This window comes from Ipomoea triloba, chromosome 10 (assembly GCF_003576645.1).
Source record: "Ipomoea triloba cultivar NCNSP0323 chromosome 10, ASM357664v1".
Taxonomy (NCBI): Eukaryota; Viridiplantae; Streptophyta; class Magnoliopsida; order Solanales; family Convolvulaceae; genus Ipomoea; species Ipomoea triloba.
In genome coordinates this window covers 13,030,031-13,049,563 of record NC_044925.1, presented here as the reverse complement: position 1 = coordinate 13,049,563, position 19,533 = coordinate 13,030,031, and the positions used below count along the sequence as shown (strand labels likewise).

General features: G+C 34.2%; 2 protein-coding genes across 3 annotated transcripts in view; both read right to left on the bottom strand.

The window, feature by feature from the left end:
• Window positions 1–1,540: 1,540 nt before the first annotated feature.
• LOC116032310 (F-box protein SKIP16) lies at window positions 1,541–8,520 on the bottom strand. The gene is made up of 5 exons (XM_031274808.1): window positions 8,178–8,520; window positions 4,557–5,291; window positions 4,237–4,455; window positions 3,295–3,401; window positions 1,541–1,911 (listed from the first exon to the last, which is right to left on the bottom strand). The coding sequence occupies exons 1-5, from the start codon at window positions 8,385–8,387 to the stop codon at window positions 1,833–1,835; spliced, it is 1,350 nt and encodes a 449-aa protein (XP_031130668.1). The 5' UTR covers window positions 8,388–8,520; the 3' UTR covers window positions 1,541–1,832.
• An 8,029-nt stretch (window positions 8,521–16,549) lies between these two features.
• The window catches only part of LOC116032399 (probable hydroxyacylglutathione hydrolase 2, chloroplastic), a 7,606-nt gene continuing 4,622 nt past the window's right edge, over window positions 16,550–19,533 (bottom strand). For both annotated transcript variants that reach the window (XM_031274926.1, XM_031274927.1), the window contains exons 5-8: window positions 19,086–19,186; window positions 18,669–18,743; window positions 18,485–18,583; window positions 16,550–16,995 (exon numbers count right to left, since the gene is read on the bottom strand). In XM_031274926.1, coding sequence (XP_031130786.1) covers window positions 16,849–16,995; window positions 18,485–18,583; window positions 18,669–18,743; window positions 19,086–19,186 — 422 coding nt within the window. In that variant the 3' untranslated portion in view covers window positions 16,550–16,848. The remainder of the gene's footprint in view (window positions 16,996–18,484; window positions 18,584–18,668; window positions 18,744–19,085; window positions 19,187–19,533) is intronic.

Sequence of the window (19,533 nt, the reverse complement as noted above, 5' to 3'; positions counted from 1 at the left end):
TGACCGATGAACAAAAAAATGTTTACGACTCTGTGATGAATGATATTGATTCAAATGGAGGTGGATTATTCTTTGTGTATGGTTACGGAGGAACAGGCAAGACGTTCGTGTGGAGAACGTTATCATCAAAGATAAGGAGCCGCGGTGATATTGTTCTAAATGTTGCTTCCAGTGGAATAGCATCTTTGTTGTTGCCGGGAGGCAGAACGACGCATTCCAGATTTGCTATACCACTTTCTTTGAACGAAGATTCCACGTGCAATATATCGCAAGGTAGTGACCTTGCGGAGCTTATAATAAGGAGCAAATTGATAATATGGGATGAAGCACCGATGACGCACAAATACTGTTTTGAGGCTTTGGACAAAACATGAGGGACATATTGAGGTTCGCCATACCGGGTAGTGCTGAAAAGACTTTTGGTGGAAAGACAGTAGTTTTGGGCGGCGATTTTAGACAGATCCTACTTGTTATTCCGAAAGCAACAAGACTAGAAGTTGTCGGAGCAACCATTAATTCTTCATACCTGTGGACAAATTGCAAGGTATTAAGGCTGACCAAGAATTTGAGACTACGGACCTTAGCTTCAGAGGAAGATAGACATACAGTTGATTGGTTTTCAAAATGGATTGCAGACATCGGAGATGGGATTGCAGGGGTTGTAAACAATGGTTCATCTGATATCGATATTCCGGCAAGGTTTTTGTTGAAGTGTGGACACGATCCCATAGCAACTATAGTTGAGAGCACATTCCCAAGCTCGAGATATGGCATGCTTGATGAGTCGCAGCTAGAAGGCCGAGCGATCCTCAAGTTCCAGCGTAAACAATTCCCGTTGATGCTTGCATATGCCATGACTATAAACAAAAGTCAATGTTAAACACTAACTCACGTTGGGTTATTGCTAAAAAAAACCGGTTTTTAGTCACGGTCAATTGTATGTGGCTTTCTCCCGAGTCAGTCATCCTAATGGCCTAAAGGTGTTAGCGGTAGACGAGGATGGACAAGATTGTGTTGCGACTTCTAATGTCGTCTACAAAGAGGTTTTCAATAATGTGTAAATATAATCGATGATATTATGTTTTTTTTTCAAAATGATAAAGTTGCTATATATCTAGACAAAATTTATATCATCTATACAAATGAATTAGGATATCAATTCATTACTATAACTAAGTTGCCAGAGAACGAGCACATTGGGCCAATTTCTAAAAATTCCTAACAATGATATATAAAATCTCCAAAGTTACAACACCACATGTCTACATCTACACATTAGCTATTAATTTGAGCAATTATTTACTCGAATTCAAGCAATGATAACATCAACAAACATAAATGACTCAACTCATATCTTCACTTGCACTATATAATATTTGATGTTATAATTTAAATAATTGTATATCCATTCAAATATTCTTAATATATTATAACAAACCGATTCCGTGCATCGCACGGGTGTAAATACTAGTTATTTTTAACACAAATTTCTCATATTAAGAATGTGTTAAATGTTGAGATAAGTCAAACAGTTTACTAGTGTATTTAGAACGAAAATCGACTAGTTAAAGAAATTAAAAATTAAACCATGACATCGACTAATTCACAAACATGACTCGTTACACAAATCACATCACATAATTTAAGATATGGTGACAAAAACTTCACATTTGATGATCCTAGATTTGATGAAACCTAAACGACAATGCCACCATTCAAATAGTTTAGTTTTGTTGACGCAACAAAGGATGAGAGCATAGATTATGCGCAGAGTGTTTTGGTACCATAATACCATGCTCAACTTAAAAAGTGGATTGCACACACAATTGCAATCAGAAAATGTAATCTGGCAACTGAAGAGGAAATCTTGCCACTTCGACTTCAAATGGACTACCTTTTGGCTCCGCTAATCTGAGAATTTTAAAAAAAAATTAAAAAAAAATCTCAGTATTATGTGATTTGTCAATATTGCAGGTAAGAGAACAAACCCAACTCAATATTTGGAACTCTAAACCTAACCCGAAGTTCATTCACCCATCCACCTGAAGCATAGAAATTTGAATAATAATTACATATTCATGATGTTACAACTTACTAGTGTGAATTCAGGCAGAACCCACTTCCCAGTAAAACAAAGAAATGAACCAAGCAATCAAGATATACTCTTGATCAAGGTTGTGTCTATCGAAAAAGATTCCGATAAACTTCTTAAGCAATGAGCAATACTATATTACTATAAGTCTATAACAAGACTTTGCACACTGCCTAAAACAAACAGGGGCCTACCTACTAAAGAGGTTCCTCAGACAAGGAAGATTAAATATTTTCCTACTTGCTTAATTTTTATTCCTTTGTGTGCGGTACAAACTACAAATACATGACCCTTTAAGCAAACATATAGTTACATACTATGCAAAGTGCCTTCATTCAAATATAACCAGGAGAAGGGCTTTATATATCAAGGCAAATTTTACTGTGGACCATGAAGTAGGTATCATTCTAATTACACTTCAATTCCATTTGACAATATTGCTCTGTTTTTCAGTTTCATTTTCCACACACTAGTTTCATTATAACAATACCAAAGTATCATTTTAATTCTATTATAGTTTCATTTGACAATATATATTACTGCATGAGCTCTATTTTTTAGTTTCATTTTCCACACACACTAATTTAATTATAGTAATGCTGAAGTATTAGTTTAATTACACTTTAGGTTCATTTGACAATATATGTTATTGTATGGCTCTGGATCTTAGTTTCATTATAGCAGCACTTAAGTATCATTTTAATTATACTATAATTTCATTTGACAATATACATTATTGAATGAGCTCTGTTTTTTAGTTTCATTTTCCCCACACACTAGTTTCATTATAGCAACACTGAAGGTATCATTTTAATTCTATTACAATTTCATTTGACGACCATGATCCACACAACGCTGTGTGGACCATGGTCCGCTGTATAACAACTGATATATCAAATGGGTATGAATAATTGGAAAAATAAACCAAGAGAAAGCATTTGGTAGAAAGAAAAGGGTGCACGATGGGAGGGGAGGAACAAATAAGCAAAACCTGCGATTTAAATAATTCATTCTCTAGATCCCACCAGCAATAACATGAGTAACAGCATTTATAATTGGCTGGAAAGGATGGAAATAGATATTATAATGCATGTCCAGGCAGACTAGGGGAACAGTATGTCAAGATCAGAAAATAAAACATAACTCATTTCAGTAGACAAAGAACTTCAGATATAGGCTGCTGAAATGTCTTGAAGACTTACCGTCCAGGGACAAAAGTGAAAGAACCTTCAATTGAGCCTGATGAAGACGATAGAGGTGTGCAGCTCTCATATACAAATTCTTCTTCACCAGGCCGTAGAAGTGGAAACTGCAAATAGCTGGGGGTAATTAGAGAGTAATTGCAAAACTTACAAGACATATGAGAGAGCAATATATTTAATACAACTACTGATGTATCAAAAGAAACAAAATGTGAAAAAGACATGGTCAGAGAGCCAGTAATTATAGTACATATCTTAAAAATGGGGTGCCTTAGATTTGCTTCAGACAAGGTCATAACCACATTAGCATCTGTTATATATTAGTCCCAGTCCTGTTTTTTCTTCCTCAAAATGTGGGTAGAATTTTCCCCAGTTCATTCAGGGTACATGGCTCTCTTAAAAGAATAATCCTATGCCACTTCTCAGCTCACTAAGCCAACAACCTTATGATAACACATATTGACATACATATGGAATGTGGAGATGGTAGACAATGTAGGCTTAATCAAAATGACTTGCATACACCACAAGAAAAGAGGAAAAAACACAGCTTACAGTACCTTCAAATCCCTCTGTTATTATTGCACTGTTATAGTTATGAAAGGTGAGTAATTTTTCATTCTTTCAATGCTTCCCCAAAGTGAAGCAAAAATTTTGCTTCACTTAGTTGCTTTAAGCAACAAAGCACTCACTTTCCACACATGAGAATTACATTGCATGACTCCTTAGATTCATTCAAAAAAGAATGTTCAAAGGACCAACATATTGGTTCACTAATTGCATGATAGTTAAAGATGAAGCATTGTTCGAGCATATTCACCAAAGTCAAATGAATATCACCATTTTACAAGATCATGAAATGATCTATATAATTGCCATTTTGCTCAAGAGTAGAAACCGTAGTGTAATAACTAAAAATGAAAATAAAAAAAGTAACCATACCTTTCCTATTACTGCTTCTCCACTAATGTCATCTACAATAGCATCATTGCCACAGATGATCCATCGTCTGCGATACAATTGGCAAGAACTAAACTTCATTCCATTTATGATGCATCCTTCAGGTGAAAGGGACATGCGGATAGAATACGCAAACATATATTTCTCAGAATCATGTTGAAGGTTGCAGCATTCTGGGACAAGCACAGCAGATGCACGAACCTGGAATAAATATCTCAGATTTCCCATACAAATAGTTAGAACACAGAGATAATAGACAATGATTACTTGTTTAGACTATAATGTAAAGGCAAGATCAGCACCTTAACACCATTCGTCACAGCAGTGGAACAAAGTGGAGATTCTTCTGGAAAATGACTGATGCTTCTAGTGCACTCATCTGTTCGAACCTTGACAATTCCATTTTCCAAACGTCGGCCATATTCTTCTAGCCACAGTAACATGGCATCTTGTTGTTGGCTGCCTTTTGTATCGTGTACAGAACATAACAACGACTCTGGTACACAAGGAAGCACTTCTCTGCCAATAGACAGATCCCAGGTACCCACATGGAGTTGACCGGTTGAACAGTTCAAGTAAAATATCTTTCCATAAGCTGTGATAGAAGCTGCTACAACAATATACTTTGGTCTGGTGCCGAGTCCCAAGTAACGCATGGCGTTCTTAGTTTCAACTATTACTTGACTTAAAGAAAACAAGGAAACATTTACTAGATGGTTATAGAAAGAGTACCCCCCAATCAAGCCCAACAAGTTCATAGGTTCATTTTCGGTTGAGCTTCCAGTGAACTCATCATTACTCAGTTCTTGACCATCACAAAACCGGTATAGAACCCTAGTGGGAAGAGGCAATTTTACTTTTAAAGACTCCTCCAAGTAATTTATTTGATCCTCGGAAGCACCTTTGCGTAAGGTAGGCAAAACCTCAGGGAAATTAATCTCCATCCAGCTTCTAATTCTGCTCCAACATCTTTTGGCTCTTATAACCAAGGTCCATGGATACATATTGAATGCTTCCCTCCATGTTTGATAAGACACCTAAAAGACACACATAAAAGCATGACAGATGCTATTGACACTTTGTACAATAAGAGAGTTCAAGTGTGAACCATCAACTAAGAGGAAATGCTTTTTGAAAGTAATGACTGTTCGTTAAAGAGGAAAGAAAGTTATATTAAAAAAAAAAACTCTGCCTATTATAGTAAAGGAAGCTCACGTAACATAAACACCTGTATGTGTGTGTGTGTGTGTCTGCCACAAAGAATGCCTTCCAAGATGCAAAAAAGAGCCAGCAAAGGTGGCCAAAGCCCACACACCAGCCACAACACTTAATAGACACTTGAATGTGGCAACTAAGGTAAAGGAAGCTCTAGTAACAAAGACACCTCTGTGTGTGTGTGTGTAGAGGCAAAAAAGGATACCATATCTGCCACAAAGAATGCCTTCCAGGATGCAAAAAAGAACCAACAATTGCCAAAGCACACACACCAGCCACAATACTTAATAAACCACCCACTAACACTCCTCCCAGCCACAAGACCTTCCAAACTGACCCACACCACAGGCCAGAAAGCAATTCCTTTACAAGACTATTGCTGGAACTATCTACCCACATTTGAAAAACACCCTCAACCCAAAACCTGAATCCATACCAGAAACCCATGTTACATCTTGAGAACAAAAACTAAAAATAAAACAAAGATAACAGGGTAAAAAAGGAGAAGGGGTTACTGTAGGCAAAGAAGCCTCCAGCAGCCCAAGAAGATGAAGTTAGTAGAGGCTTTATAAAGAGGCAACAATGACAGTTTATAAAGAGAAAGGGAAGAAAAAGAAAATCTCCGAGTTCCTAGCTTAAGATAAACACTTCAAAACATCATAAAAGAAATACAAATAAGTCAAAAGAAAGCTATAGTACTCCCTTTCATTACATATGAAGAAAAAGAAGAAAACCATAAATCATTTTACATTGCACAAATGGTCTCCTTAAAAACTGAAGTTGAGAAGTTATTAAGCACAATTCACAACTGAGTAAACAAGAAAACTGATTCAGATATGGGAGAAGAATATGTTGTTTCTTTTACTGCTATATTAGAGAGAAGAATATGTCATTTCTTATGGTACAACAGATTGCCTTAAAGCTTGACAAGTTGCTGAAGGGTATACCCAGATATTTGGCCTAAATTACAATGAGACCTTTTCTCCTGTGGCTACAATTGCTTCTATTTGCTTGGTTTTATCTACTGCTATTGAGTCACTGGTGACTGGCCACAATATCAATTGAATATGAATGCTTCTCTCCATGGAGACCTTTAGGAAGAAGTTTATATGGAGCAACTCTGTCAGGCTTTGTTGTCCCTGTATGGTTTTGAAGCAGTCCCCATGGACTTGGTTTGGGCAGCTGATTTTCAAAAAATAATTTGGGCATTGAAGTGGCCCGATACAATAGTAGTACAATTATTTTATAGTTGAAATATGCCTTGGACATTCTTAAGGAAACTAGCATGATCAACTTGATGCTTGGTGATACGCCTATGGCTTCTAATGCCAAACCTGCACCATATCCTATCATGAATGATATAGGAGACCTATTGGAAAATTGAACTACCACACCATCACTGACCCCAATATCTCTTCTATTGTGAGCCTGATAAGCCAATTTCCTCAACTTCCTTTTGATAGAAATTGAAGGACGTGTTCCATCTCAATTTAAAGCATAAGTTGATAGTTGGACTACATATTTATGTTTTTGCTCAACATGCCCCTCATGTGTGAGGGCCGATTACCTTTTCATGGGCCACATGCAACGACGCTTGTACATACTACATAGTAGGGTGACACAAAGGTTCAAATCATCACTTTTCACATGAGTCTAGCCCTAATGTCAAGTTGAAACATGTATTCTATCTCAACTAAAAATCTAAGCTGATAGTTGGACTCATTTGTGTTTTATATATTATATGTTCAAGTTCAACAATAGCCATTGGGAGTTTGTTACTCATATCTTGAGGTACATCAAGAGGGCATTGGTGCCAAGATTACTTTATGAGGATAGAAGTCATACACAATTTATTGGGTACTCTAACGACAGGGAAAATTTCTCCTTCTAACAGGCACTCCGCACTCCACCCTCAAATACTATGTTTTCATAGGTGGTAACCTGCTATACTGGAAAAGTAAGAAATAAGTTGTTGTCCCTAGATCCAATACTGAAACCGAGTACTGTGCTATGAACCTAGCAACATATGACCATATGTGGCTGAAACACTTGCTCTGGGAATTACAATATGGTGATGTACCACAAATGAAACTAATATGTGATAGCCAAGCAACAGCACAAACTGCATCAAATCCAGTGTTTCATGAAAGGGCAAAACATGTAGAAGTTAATTGTCATTGCAACAGGAAAAAGATCTTGTCAGGATGTATTGCTAAGAGTTTTGCCATTCGATCTATATGCTCTAGCTTAAGATATTGAATATAATATCCTAACCCTAGTAGTCTAAGAATTTGAAATAGCTCAGTACACCTCTACCTTTATGTATAAAATAGGACATTGTACATGCCTTCTCTATAACATAAGACCTTACCACAAGAAATGCAGAAAAGTTCTATCATAGTGAAAATCTTCTCTATTAAAAAAATAAATAACAAATTGACAAATACAGCAAGATCGTAATAAAAGATTAAAAGTAACGAGTGAATAGTAGTATCATGTGCCTAAAACGTGTACCGTTCTTCCAAAACATTCAATTTTAAGGTGGAAAAATTGGAGAATTGAAAAATACTAGCAGTCTAGATTATAGAACCCTGTGCTCAAAAGATTGTCCTTTTGATTCGAGAACAGCTCAAGTGAAAGCCAAAATAATGAAATTTAAGTCTAATCAGAATTATTCACAATCTAGCAATGTATTAGCGGTATATTACCCTGAACGAGGGGGTGGGGTTTCCCCAAGGGTCCTGAGGAGAAGACAAGCCGAGTTCATCGGCGCAGAATTTGGACCAGAGGGAATCGTCGTCGGATACCCAATCCCTAAATCTCCGGCTGATGCAAGCCGTAGCGGCTACGTCTTCCGGCATGAGTTTCGATAGTATGATGTGAATCGCAAGCCCACCCACGCTCTCCAATCCCATCATTCCTTCTTCTTCTTCTTCTTCCTCTATCGCCGACAGAGAACCAGGAAGGGTGATGATCAGGTAAGTGAAGACGTCTGTTGAAGAGAGCGACTGAAAAAGGATCGTTATTAAGAAATTCAGCTAATCGGCTTGAGTTGATAGTTAGTGAGGAGTGTTTGATAACGTTACAACGTGTCTACGTTACCAAACTAGTATAGTATAGACTATAGAAGAAAGGGTCACTTGGTGAAACATGTGATTTATGGGGTTTATTTACTATACTAGTTTTTCAGGCGAATTATACGAATGTGGTAATACTTATTTTTAAATGAGTAATATATCAATACAAGATTATATATGAGATGTTCATGTATAATTAATTGAATATTGAATTTGTTTATTTAAATCGGTAATTCAAAATATATGAATGCAAGATATTATAAGAGAGATTTATTATACATTTATACTTGTTATTAAAATAAATGTTTGCAACTTTGTAAAAAAAAAACTAGTCGAAAAAAGATAGTCTAAATAAATAATTAAATATTGCTTTTTAGTTTGAATTTCTCTAAGTATTCGTAATTCTCTTTTGAGTAACATTGTTGTTGTTTCTATTTTCAGTATTTGTCCTCCTCTTTTTTATTGGTAGTGTGCATGGACGGATCCAAAAATCTTCTCCAGTTGGGATGAAATATTAAAAATAACGAGATATTTTCAAAAAAAATAAAAAACTTAGATATTGACTCATAATATTGTTGACTAGTAATGAAAAATCAAAATACATCAAGATAAAAAAAAAATTAAAAGAAAATATAAAACATAATTAATTTGAAAACTAATTTGAATGGAAAACACATTATAAATCATTCATCTCACTATTAAAAATCATTCATCTCACTATTAATATTAAAAAAAAAAAAAAAAAAGAAGTCACAATGTTACAAATAAAAAATTAAATTAGAATTCACACTATAAATATTAAAAAATGTCAAAAACAAAATTTCACTCTTCTCACTATTAAAGTATTAATATTAAAAAATTAAAAAATTAAAAAAATTAAAAAATTAAAAAATTAAAAAATTAAAAAAAAAAAAAGCCACAATGTTACAAATAAAAAATCCAATTAAAATTCTCACTATTTGTATTAAAAAATTGAAATCATTCATCTCACTATTAATATTAAAAAAGAAGAAGAAAAAAAAAAAGCAGCCACAATATTACAAATAAAAAACCCAATTAGAATTCACACTATTAATATTTAAAAATGCCAAAAACAAAATTTCATTAATCTTACTATTAATATTTAAAAATGAAAAAAAAAAAAGCCACAATTATACAAATAAAAAAATTCTCACTATTGGTATTAAAAATTTTGAAAGCAAAATTTAGTGCTGTAGGATTCAAGCAGCTAACCATTTCATATTATATAAAAATAATGGTTTTACCATATAAGCCAAATTAATCTTTGCTTGAATTTTGGTATAACTAATAGAGGCAATGTCATGCAATGAGATTATGATGTAGGAAGCTGTGAATTTGTCTTGTTTTGTATATGACTGAAATCTTAAATGTATTATGAACTCTTGATCTTGCAAGCGTCTGTTGATATTTGGCATGATAATCTTTTTCTTTACATGTTTCATGTGTTATGAGATGTGTGTCATAAATTCTCATGTGAAAAAGTATTGAACAAAATATTACGGAGTAATACTTATTATATTTGTAGAAGGTTCATGAGTATTACCTAGACCTGACAATTATCGACACGACCCGTTAACACGACACGAGACCGGACACGAAAATAACGGGTTAGTGTTTAGCCTTAACATGTACCGGGTCATTAACGGGTTGACCCGTTAAGAACCCGTTATGTTTCGTGTCTTAATGGGTCAACTTGTTAAACCTGTTAAGAACTCGTTTAACCCGTTAATATTATCGTGTTAACCCGTTACATTTACACGAACCTATTTACACAAACCTGCTTATAACCCACTAAGAGCCATTGTCATTTAGGTCAGAACCATTATCCTGAATGAGATTACAAAAGATGTCATGAACATGACTAACAATGAATTTAGTACGTTAGGCCAAGATCCTACACCAATTATTGATGTTCAATAATCTAAAAATTGAATTTTTATTGTGTTCAATTTTATTCTAAAAAAGTGTATGGAGTTCTTTAATTATGATTGTTGGATGTTATTTTATCATTTTATGAATGTTATAAATTGAATTTTCTTTTTAGATTGTTTAATGGATAGAATTGTAGGTTTTATTTCTTTTTTATATAACTTTAACTTCAAATTTTAGTTTCTTTTAAAAAATATTAACATGTTTAGCAGGTTTAAAAGGGTTTCGTGTCATATCGTGTCGGCACGACTCGAAACCTGTTAACAAAACGTGTTTATCGTGTCAAGTCGTTTAACCCGTTAACTAATTGTGTTCGTGTTCGTCTTAAAAATTTAAACCCGTTAACCTTAACGTGCCGTGTCCGTGTTTAGCCTTATCGTGTTCGTGTTGACCCGTTAACGAATCCGTATACACGAATTGCCAGGTCTAGTATTACCTCTTGTTCTAGTTGCATAACTTGTTTACTTGATAGTAACAACAACGACTATGCAAGTAGTTCGAATACTGATGCTGCAATGTGTCTAGTTTCATCAATAATTTCCATATCCATTTTGCATATGTTCATTTTGAAGTTCATATTTTTGGAATTAATATGAATGAGTGTAGTACTTGATTTTGTGTGTGTGTATTTTTTGTAATTTTTTTGTTGAATTGATACTAACTGTGGAGCACCCACTGCTGCATGTTCACCACAATGCATGCAATTAAATAGTTTGTCACTTTGTGCATAAACTAAGTGTTTTTGTTGTTAAAATTTATGCTGATTTTGCCTTTAATCCAAATAGGCAAAGTCTAGAAAATGAAATGAATCATAAATATATATTAGTTCTAATATATTTAAATGATGCACAATAAGTATTTTACATACAATATCAATGAATGCTGCAAAGGTGACTATTTTTGAAATTTCTTCATTTTCTGGATTTGCAAGATTGATTGCAGCATTGTTGTAGTATCGTCATCTTTTCAATGTGTTAAGTGTGTCATGATGTTTTATTGCCTTACGTTGACATTTTTAATAATGAGTTTTAAATGTAACTAAGTAAGATAATGATCTGATTATCATTACATATTTTTATCAGCGTAAAAGCATACAAATCCTTTAGATGTTCTGTTCGAGGGACTTTTGGTTCAGCCATTATTGTTGAATGCTCTCTTTGTCAACAAATCCTCCTCAAGTAGTTAATATGATTGGTTTCAATTTGTTTTTTATTTTTTTCCATGGTATTAATAAAATACTTTGTATATAAATATATAATATTATTTTGTATTATAACTTTAATATTTAATTACAAGATAGTGTAAAAAAAAAGACAATGGACAATGTATTGAATATAATTAATGAGTCATTTCCATTTTTAGTCCTATTGTTATTCGGGCATTGTCAATTTTAGTCCACTTCATTAATTTTTGCCACATTGCGGCCATTTTTATTTAGTCATTGTCACTTTTAGTCCACCGTTAAAATTTTCGTCAAATGGCCATCCAAAACAAGGGTATTTTTGGTCTTTTCATGCTTCGGTTATCTTCTTGACCCTTTGCAGTGGTTTTCCTTACACATTTTCATCCAGTGAAGAGGTCCAGCGAAAGCCATGTGAGCCACATTACAAAGCCATGGCTTTCGCCGGACCTTTTCATTGGATGAAAATGTGTAAGGAAAACCACTGCAAAGGGTAAAGGAGATGATCAAAGCATGAAAAGACCAAAATACCTTTGTTTTGGACGGTTATTTGATGAAAATTTTAACGGTGGACTAAAAGTGGTAAGGACTAAATAAGACTGGCCGCAATGTAGCAAAAATTAATGAAGTAGACTAAAATTGGCAATGCCCCAATAACAGTAGGACCAGAAATAGAAATGACTCATAATTAATTAATGAATTTGAAGGTAAGGAATCTTTGCATTGTAGAAAATAAATATAATATAACTAATGAAATTATATCTCTTTTTTAATTTTTTGATAATGAATAATTTTTTTTTTTTTTTGAATAAAGGCATTGTAAACATCTAATTCTAAATTAAAGAAATGCATATATATTATTTTTTGTTGTAGTTACTGATTTATTTATAATTTAATAAGAGTAATAGAGTTGAGTACTTACTTTTCTTCCACAACAACGAAGTCATTGATTTTTTTTTTTATTTCCATTCGTTGTTGAGACAAATTGTTTTCTAAGTTTGTCAATGAAAATTGTTGTCAATAGAGGATGATGATAAATAATTTGAAATATATGGCTACAATAGATATTGTTATAATGATATAGTAAAAATTAACTTATAAATTTCTTTAGAAGTTTTCATGTATTGATAAAATTCTACAAATGATGTGTAAACTTGTTCAATTGGAGCCAGTTGAGTGTCAACATTGTCAATTCTTTGGGCAATGGTCCTACCATTTAGATTCCAAGTGTAGTTGTATTTCTTATCAACAACTTTGTAGTTAGGTCACGCAGGTCTGACAATGGTGTAAGAACAATTTTGTCTGATAAAATAATAATAGTACAATATTTGTAAAGTAATGTACAATTGTACCATTATAGAAATGCAGACAAAAATATTAATACCATAATGACCTAAATCATTCCCAATAATGCAAAAACATAATTGAAATATTGAGTCTTGTTCTAAATAATTAAAAGAAGATTAATTAAACGAAAAAAGGAGAAAAAAAAAAGTAACCTAAAGAAGATTAATTAAAAGAAGATGAATCTTTGGTGAATTCAACTTTCTTACCTTTGCCCCAAAATTGACTCGTGAGTAGAAGGTTGAATTTGAGACCTACACATGATACATCTTTGATGGTTAGGCCATTTCTTTGAATATCTTCTAGTGCTTTGGTGTGTCCATGCACGTCATTTCCACCAAATATCACCTTGAGGCCATTTCTTTGAATATCTCCTTTTGTAATTGTTTTGTCACTTTTCAAAACTTTTCCAATCTTTCGAATGGTTTCACCTTTCGGAGTACCATCCGAACATGAAATTTTATTTTCAGTAGCTACTGTCAATGGTTCTGGGAATGTATTCTAACTTTTCACAAATATAGATTTTAGACCTCTATTATTTGAAGGATCTACTGATTTAGTCAGATTGGAATGTGAGTGAGAGCTTGGATCAAAGCCAAGTCCTGCTTTGTCCCTGGTTGGTTTTTGCACACTAACCATTTTCTCCATTATTTAGGAGGAATTAGTAAATGTAGCGATAACCCCACGTAAGTTGTGCTCTTTGACTTCTCTTTCTTTACACTCCTTTGGTAATCCATGTAGAATTTTGAGGTTGACTTCCGTTTGACTAATTTCCCTTTCAAGGTCATTAATCTCACTAAAGAGCTTCATGAACCTTATCTCCATCTCAGTGATGTTTTCTCTGGACTTCATTTTGAAATCTTCAAATTTTTTCATGGTTATGGTGAGTTTGTTCTCATTTTCTTGCTCCCTTCACCTATAAGAAGAAGAGTTTTCCATACTTGTTTAGTTGATTCACATTTCCTTACTCTAGGAAATATGGTGTCATCTACCGCTTTAAAGAAAATGTCATTGGCAATGTTGTTAAGGTTGTTTCTCTTCCTATCCTCTGTTGTGCATTCTGGTATAGGTTTTGGAAGATATTTGGGTGTGTCAGCAGTTTGATCAACTGTCGTGTTCACCATCATAATTTCAACTGGCCATTTGTAAGTACTTCCCAAATTTCGGGACCGAGAGGTAAGCTTGCATCCGTGTTTTCGAGTCATCAAATCTGCTAAGATAAAACATCAAGTGTTTGGAAAGCATGTTATCCATCTTAAAAGAATTCGTGCTAAAAATGATTTTGAATTTAAAAATGAGATCTCTAGGCAATACAAATAGAGTTTGTCAACTCAAAGAACTCGCTCTGATACCACTTGTTAGTCCCAAGGGGATAAGGGGTACAAATCTAGAAGGGGGCGAATAGACTTGTATAATTTTTCAAAAATTATTTACTTCTTGGAAACCCTAACTCAATGGTCTTGAGCTTAAGTTTGTCAATAGAAAAACTTAGAGTTATGCATCGAAAATACATTTTCCCCTTTTTTAACATTTGAGCATGAAGTTTTGTTCCTAAAAATGTTAGCTTTAAGTGTGATAGAGATAGCTATAAATGAGAGAGAGAGAGAGAGATTTTAAGTGGTTCGGCCAAACCCAACCTATGTCCCTCTATTTTTAGAAATTCTTAGGAGTATTGCACTAACTTCCCTTTAGTACAATGAAGAACACTTGGGCTTTGATCACCAAGCCAGCCTCAGGCCTAAGATTTTTCATAGGACTCACTTCTTGTTACTCCACCTCTATCTACTTTCCAAGTAGAAAATTGATTGGGTTGAACAACTATTTTACAACTTCTCCAACTAAAGACTTAGCTTCTGAATTTTCTTGAGTTTGCCTAAGTCATCTCTTTGGATATTTCTTTGTAAGCCCTTTTTCTCTCTTCTTATTTTCTCACTTCTTTCACGAATGTCACACTTGTATTTTTGTCTCTTGATCTCTTGATCTCATACTCTACTTCACTCATTGTTCAGTGTCTGCTTTGGGCTTTCATATATATAGAAGAGAGAAGGAATAATTCTATTGGAGAGGAATTAATTCTTTAATTCTTGATCCCATGATGATTATGGGTCATCGTGTTTCATGCATGCTTTAGTTGGGATTAGTGGCATGGTAACTTGCACTTTTATCTTCTTGTGGTTGTATTTCTTCAGTCATTATCTTGATTTCTCCACCCACTGAGCCGCACCATGCTTTGCTTTTTGTATTTCTATGTTTCCTTGTTCTAAGCAATTAGCCCATTCTTATTTAACAGTTGGAAAACTGACTAGGTTATTTTTAAGCATGTTCAAAAGGTGAGTCCTTAAGAGATATCTACCTTCTAGAGATTTTACTTTCTTGACCTTTCGAGTTCTTGTCTTTCGGACTTTCTTAGCATGGACCTCTCGAGCACTTCTTGAGATCTTACCATCCGGACTTCTTGAGTACCTCTCGAGTTTGGACCTTCTAGACCTCCCGAGTACTTCTTGAGTACCTCTCGAGATCTTACCTTTCGGGTCTTTTAGCTATCTTCCAAGCACCGACTTTCCGAACTTTGAGTACCTTTCGACTTTACAATTTTCTTAAGTATCCTTAAGGTTACTGTTCGAACTTAGCTACTCTCTGGTTTATTTTACTTCCCGGTGTGGTAACTTTGTTCTTAAAGATCCTTTTAGGATTTACAAGAAATGTCTAGATAAAATTTGAAGTCGTGGGAACTAAAAATTCCTAACACAGTTTGGTATCATCAAAATATATTTTACAGCTTGTTCCTAACAGCTTAGTCCCTAAGTTATATGTGGAGTTAATATCATCTGGAGTCCTCCGAGTATACTTAGTCCCTAAGTTATATGTGGAGTTAATATCATCCGGAGTCCTCCGAGTATACTTAGTCCCTAAGTTATATGTGGAGTTAATATCATCTGGAGTCCTCCGAGTATATTGGTTTTGCTACGTTTAGTCCTAAACTTCCAAATTGACCACCTGTGGTCTTCGACTTTCAAATATTAACCATCCGTGATCCAAGTTAACCACTATCAAATTTTAACCACACAGTCCCTTTAAGAGGGTTGCGGCTGATTAAATTTTGAAAGTTGAAGAACCATGGGTGATTAACTTGGACTACAAATGGTAACCATTTGAAAGTTGAACGACCACGGGTGGTCAATTTAAAAGTTTAGGACTAAACGTGGTAAAACCATTATACTCGGAGGACCCCATATGGAATTAACTCGTTATATATGTGATCATCTTTAACCCCTAAATTTAGTCTCTCAAAGACCTAATCCATCACTTTATTAACTGACACATTGATGGTTGAAATAATCTCCAAGAAGCTAAAATTGCAACTTTGTACATATAACTTAATTGTTAAAGATATCACGCATATAACTCAAATATCAAGTCTGTACGAAGAGTATAATTAAATGACCAAAAGTGAAATTTTCCTAAATTATATGCAAAACCCTGTTTGCTTTTATATGAAGAAAAAAAAGTAAATGCTCACTGGATATTCTTTATAGCAAGAAATAAGGAAATCGTCAGTATCTTTCAACTAAATTCTACTATTATCTGTTCAGTTAATAACATACATGAGAAATTTAACCAGTGTCTATTTAGACGAACAATAAATCTTGTTTGTTTTTATTGCAGGAGAAATTGGAAGAAATTTTGCTATACACATAAAGCTACAATACATCCAACAGTCTTTTGCTTTGCAAGGGACACGAAACGTCAAACATGCTCACATTACTCTGGCAGGCAGTTGAGCTAGCTTTGAGCCTTTGACAGTTGCTGAAGAATCCAAAGCATATACTAAAAGTTATCCTTAGCTTGGCGGATAACCTTCAAGGCTTCAGCATCATCCGCAGAGTCTGGAATGTTTAACGATTTCCTGATCTCCATACTGAAAGTCCGTAGGAATGGATTGCATAGCTTCTCCTTCTCAAGTGTTGTTGGTATCTAAGAGTACAACATAGTGAAATTCTCAGAAATGATTTTAATTGAAGAGGAATATACTTACTGACAGAAAGTGCGTGTAAATGCAATGAGTAGGCACATATAATTGAATCAGTAAACAAACAATTGAAATTCCCAGGATCCCAATCTCGGTAAGCAAAATGAAAGCTAACATACATTAAGCGCACGACAAAGGATATAGTAGTATAGTAGTTACATGTTATTAAAGCTGTCAACTAATATGTTCAATTAGTTTCCCTTACCTTCCAAAACTGACAAAAGTTACTTTATAGACAGTAAGTTTCATACTCTAAATTAGATATCTATCCATTATAATCTAATAAAGAGATAAAAACGATAAAAGTAAGATCCATTATAGTCTGAATAATAAACAGACATCTGCCTTGATACACAATCAATCTATCAAAATTACACACTTATTTGACCATTCACTTTTACATCTGATCACAAGTCTATGGGTCGATAGATACTTGTCATGAAGGACTAGAGGTAGATGAAGAGAAAATAATTAGTTCTACTTTTTCTAATGGCAGGGAATTCTCAATATGGCACGTACTTGTAATTCTTGTTTCTCAGTGGAACTGCAAATATACTTCTATTTTCTATCTTTTCCCAGCAACATATGAACACATTTATCTGTTAGACTACTACTTCAACCTTTTAAAATCTAGGGTGTAGCATATCTGTTAATCTGTTATTGGTGCATTTCTTCAAATAGAAAGAAGCAATATCTAACCCTGCAAAGAGAGGTTGGGAGTTCAAAACCCCCTCATATGGAAAAACCAATACGGCCAGCACTTTGCCCTTTAAATGGGCCGGCCCAGTACGAACAAGGATTAGTCTGAATATGGTACGGGCTTAAAGGTGTGTCCTATAATTAGGGCCTACTTAGGACACCTCATGGTCTAACCAAAAAATGAGTCATATAAACTGCAATACAGCGCTCTACTAGTCTACTTAGCAGAGGTTCAAGTGCTTGCTAGTGTAGAAAAGAGTAGCTTACTTAAGACTAATTTAATACCACCATACTTTAGATGTCAAAGGTAAAACCAAACTACAACACCAGCATACTCAACTCCATTAACAAGGCCAACAATGGGCAATTTTTGAGGTACTCACTCCATCTCATTTTATGTGTCTAGTTCGGTTAATGAGACTTGACCGAGATTATTTACAATTTAATTTTCAAAATATTAGGTTTAGTATTAGTATATAAAATTTATGTACTCCGCATTTAGAAACTACATTAAAAATACTATTAAACACAAAATAAATAAATAAATCTAAAACTAATAAGAAAATACTAAAGAAAATAAGCAAACAAAACAAATTGGTTTGACAGTTTGACCAATAAATTGTAAACATGGTAGGTAAAATGGGAAAAAGGGAGCATTATTCAAGCAAATTTTGAAACAGAAGCACTAAAGAACCATGTGAAATGAAAAATATATATATATATAGTAGTAGTTACTGTGGGTAAGCCCTTCTTGCGAAGATTGGTGATCTGGGCAGCATAAGATTGCAACTCTTGATTTCCAGGTTCTATTGAAAGTGCAAACTTCGAATTACTCTGTCAACACGTCCTAAAGTAAGGTCAAACAAAAGCTACATTTGATAATAGAGATACAGAAGAATCAAGAAATAACTTAGTTTACCAAAGTATACTCATGGCCACAATAGATATTTGTATCATTGGGTAACAACATAATCTTCCTCAGGGAAGCGAGCATCTGTAAAAGAAAGAACAACAAGATGTAACTACTGCATCACATTTTTGGGATTCAAATTCCATCTAGCATATCAAATTATCTATACAATCTAATATAAATGAAGTAATAAACAGTTATTTATTCTGAGTTATACAGTAGGCTGTTGGAAATCCCAAATGCAACCAAGCAAAACCACATTGTTTCTTATAATCTTATAAATAAAAGAAACACTTGGAAAGTAGTAAAGATTTAGACTCACATGCTTATATATTGATGTTAACTCACCTAAAATAAGATTATAAACACGCCAGAACTTGTTAAAAGATGCAACTAAAAGAGAAACTAGTGATCTTAAGGTATTACCTGATCAGGAGTTCCTTCAAATAGCTTGCCACATGATAAGCTAAACAAAGTGTCTCCCGTGAAAATTGACCTGGATCCTGGGAAATAGAAACTAATGTGGCCTGCCCCATAACAAAATCTTATTAATAACAAAGATTTTCAGGAAAAAAAAAAAAAGAATTAAAAGATTTTCAAGTGACTAATGATAGAAAGTGACATTTTTAATTGCCATGAGCCAAGAAATATGAAATTAGGGCTTAATTTATTTCATCTTATTATATATTCAAAGAATGGCATATCTATGCAAAAATAATGGACATGTCAAAGAACCCTGACTCCCTGAGCAAGTGGTTTGAGACAACTAATTACAATAACATTTTCCTATTGTATGTTTCTCATTAGTTATGTAGCACTGATATAGAGACATGAAAGGGCGGGGCGGGGCGGGGGGGGGGGGGGGGGGGAAAAA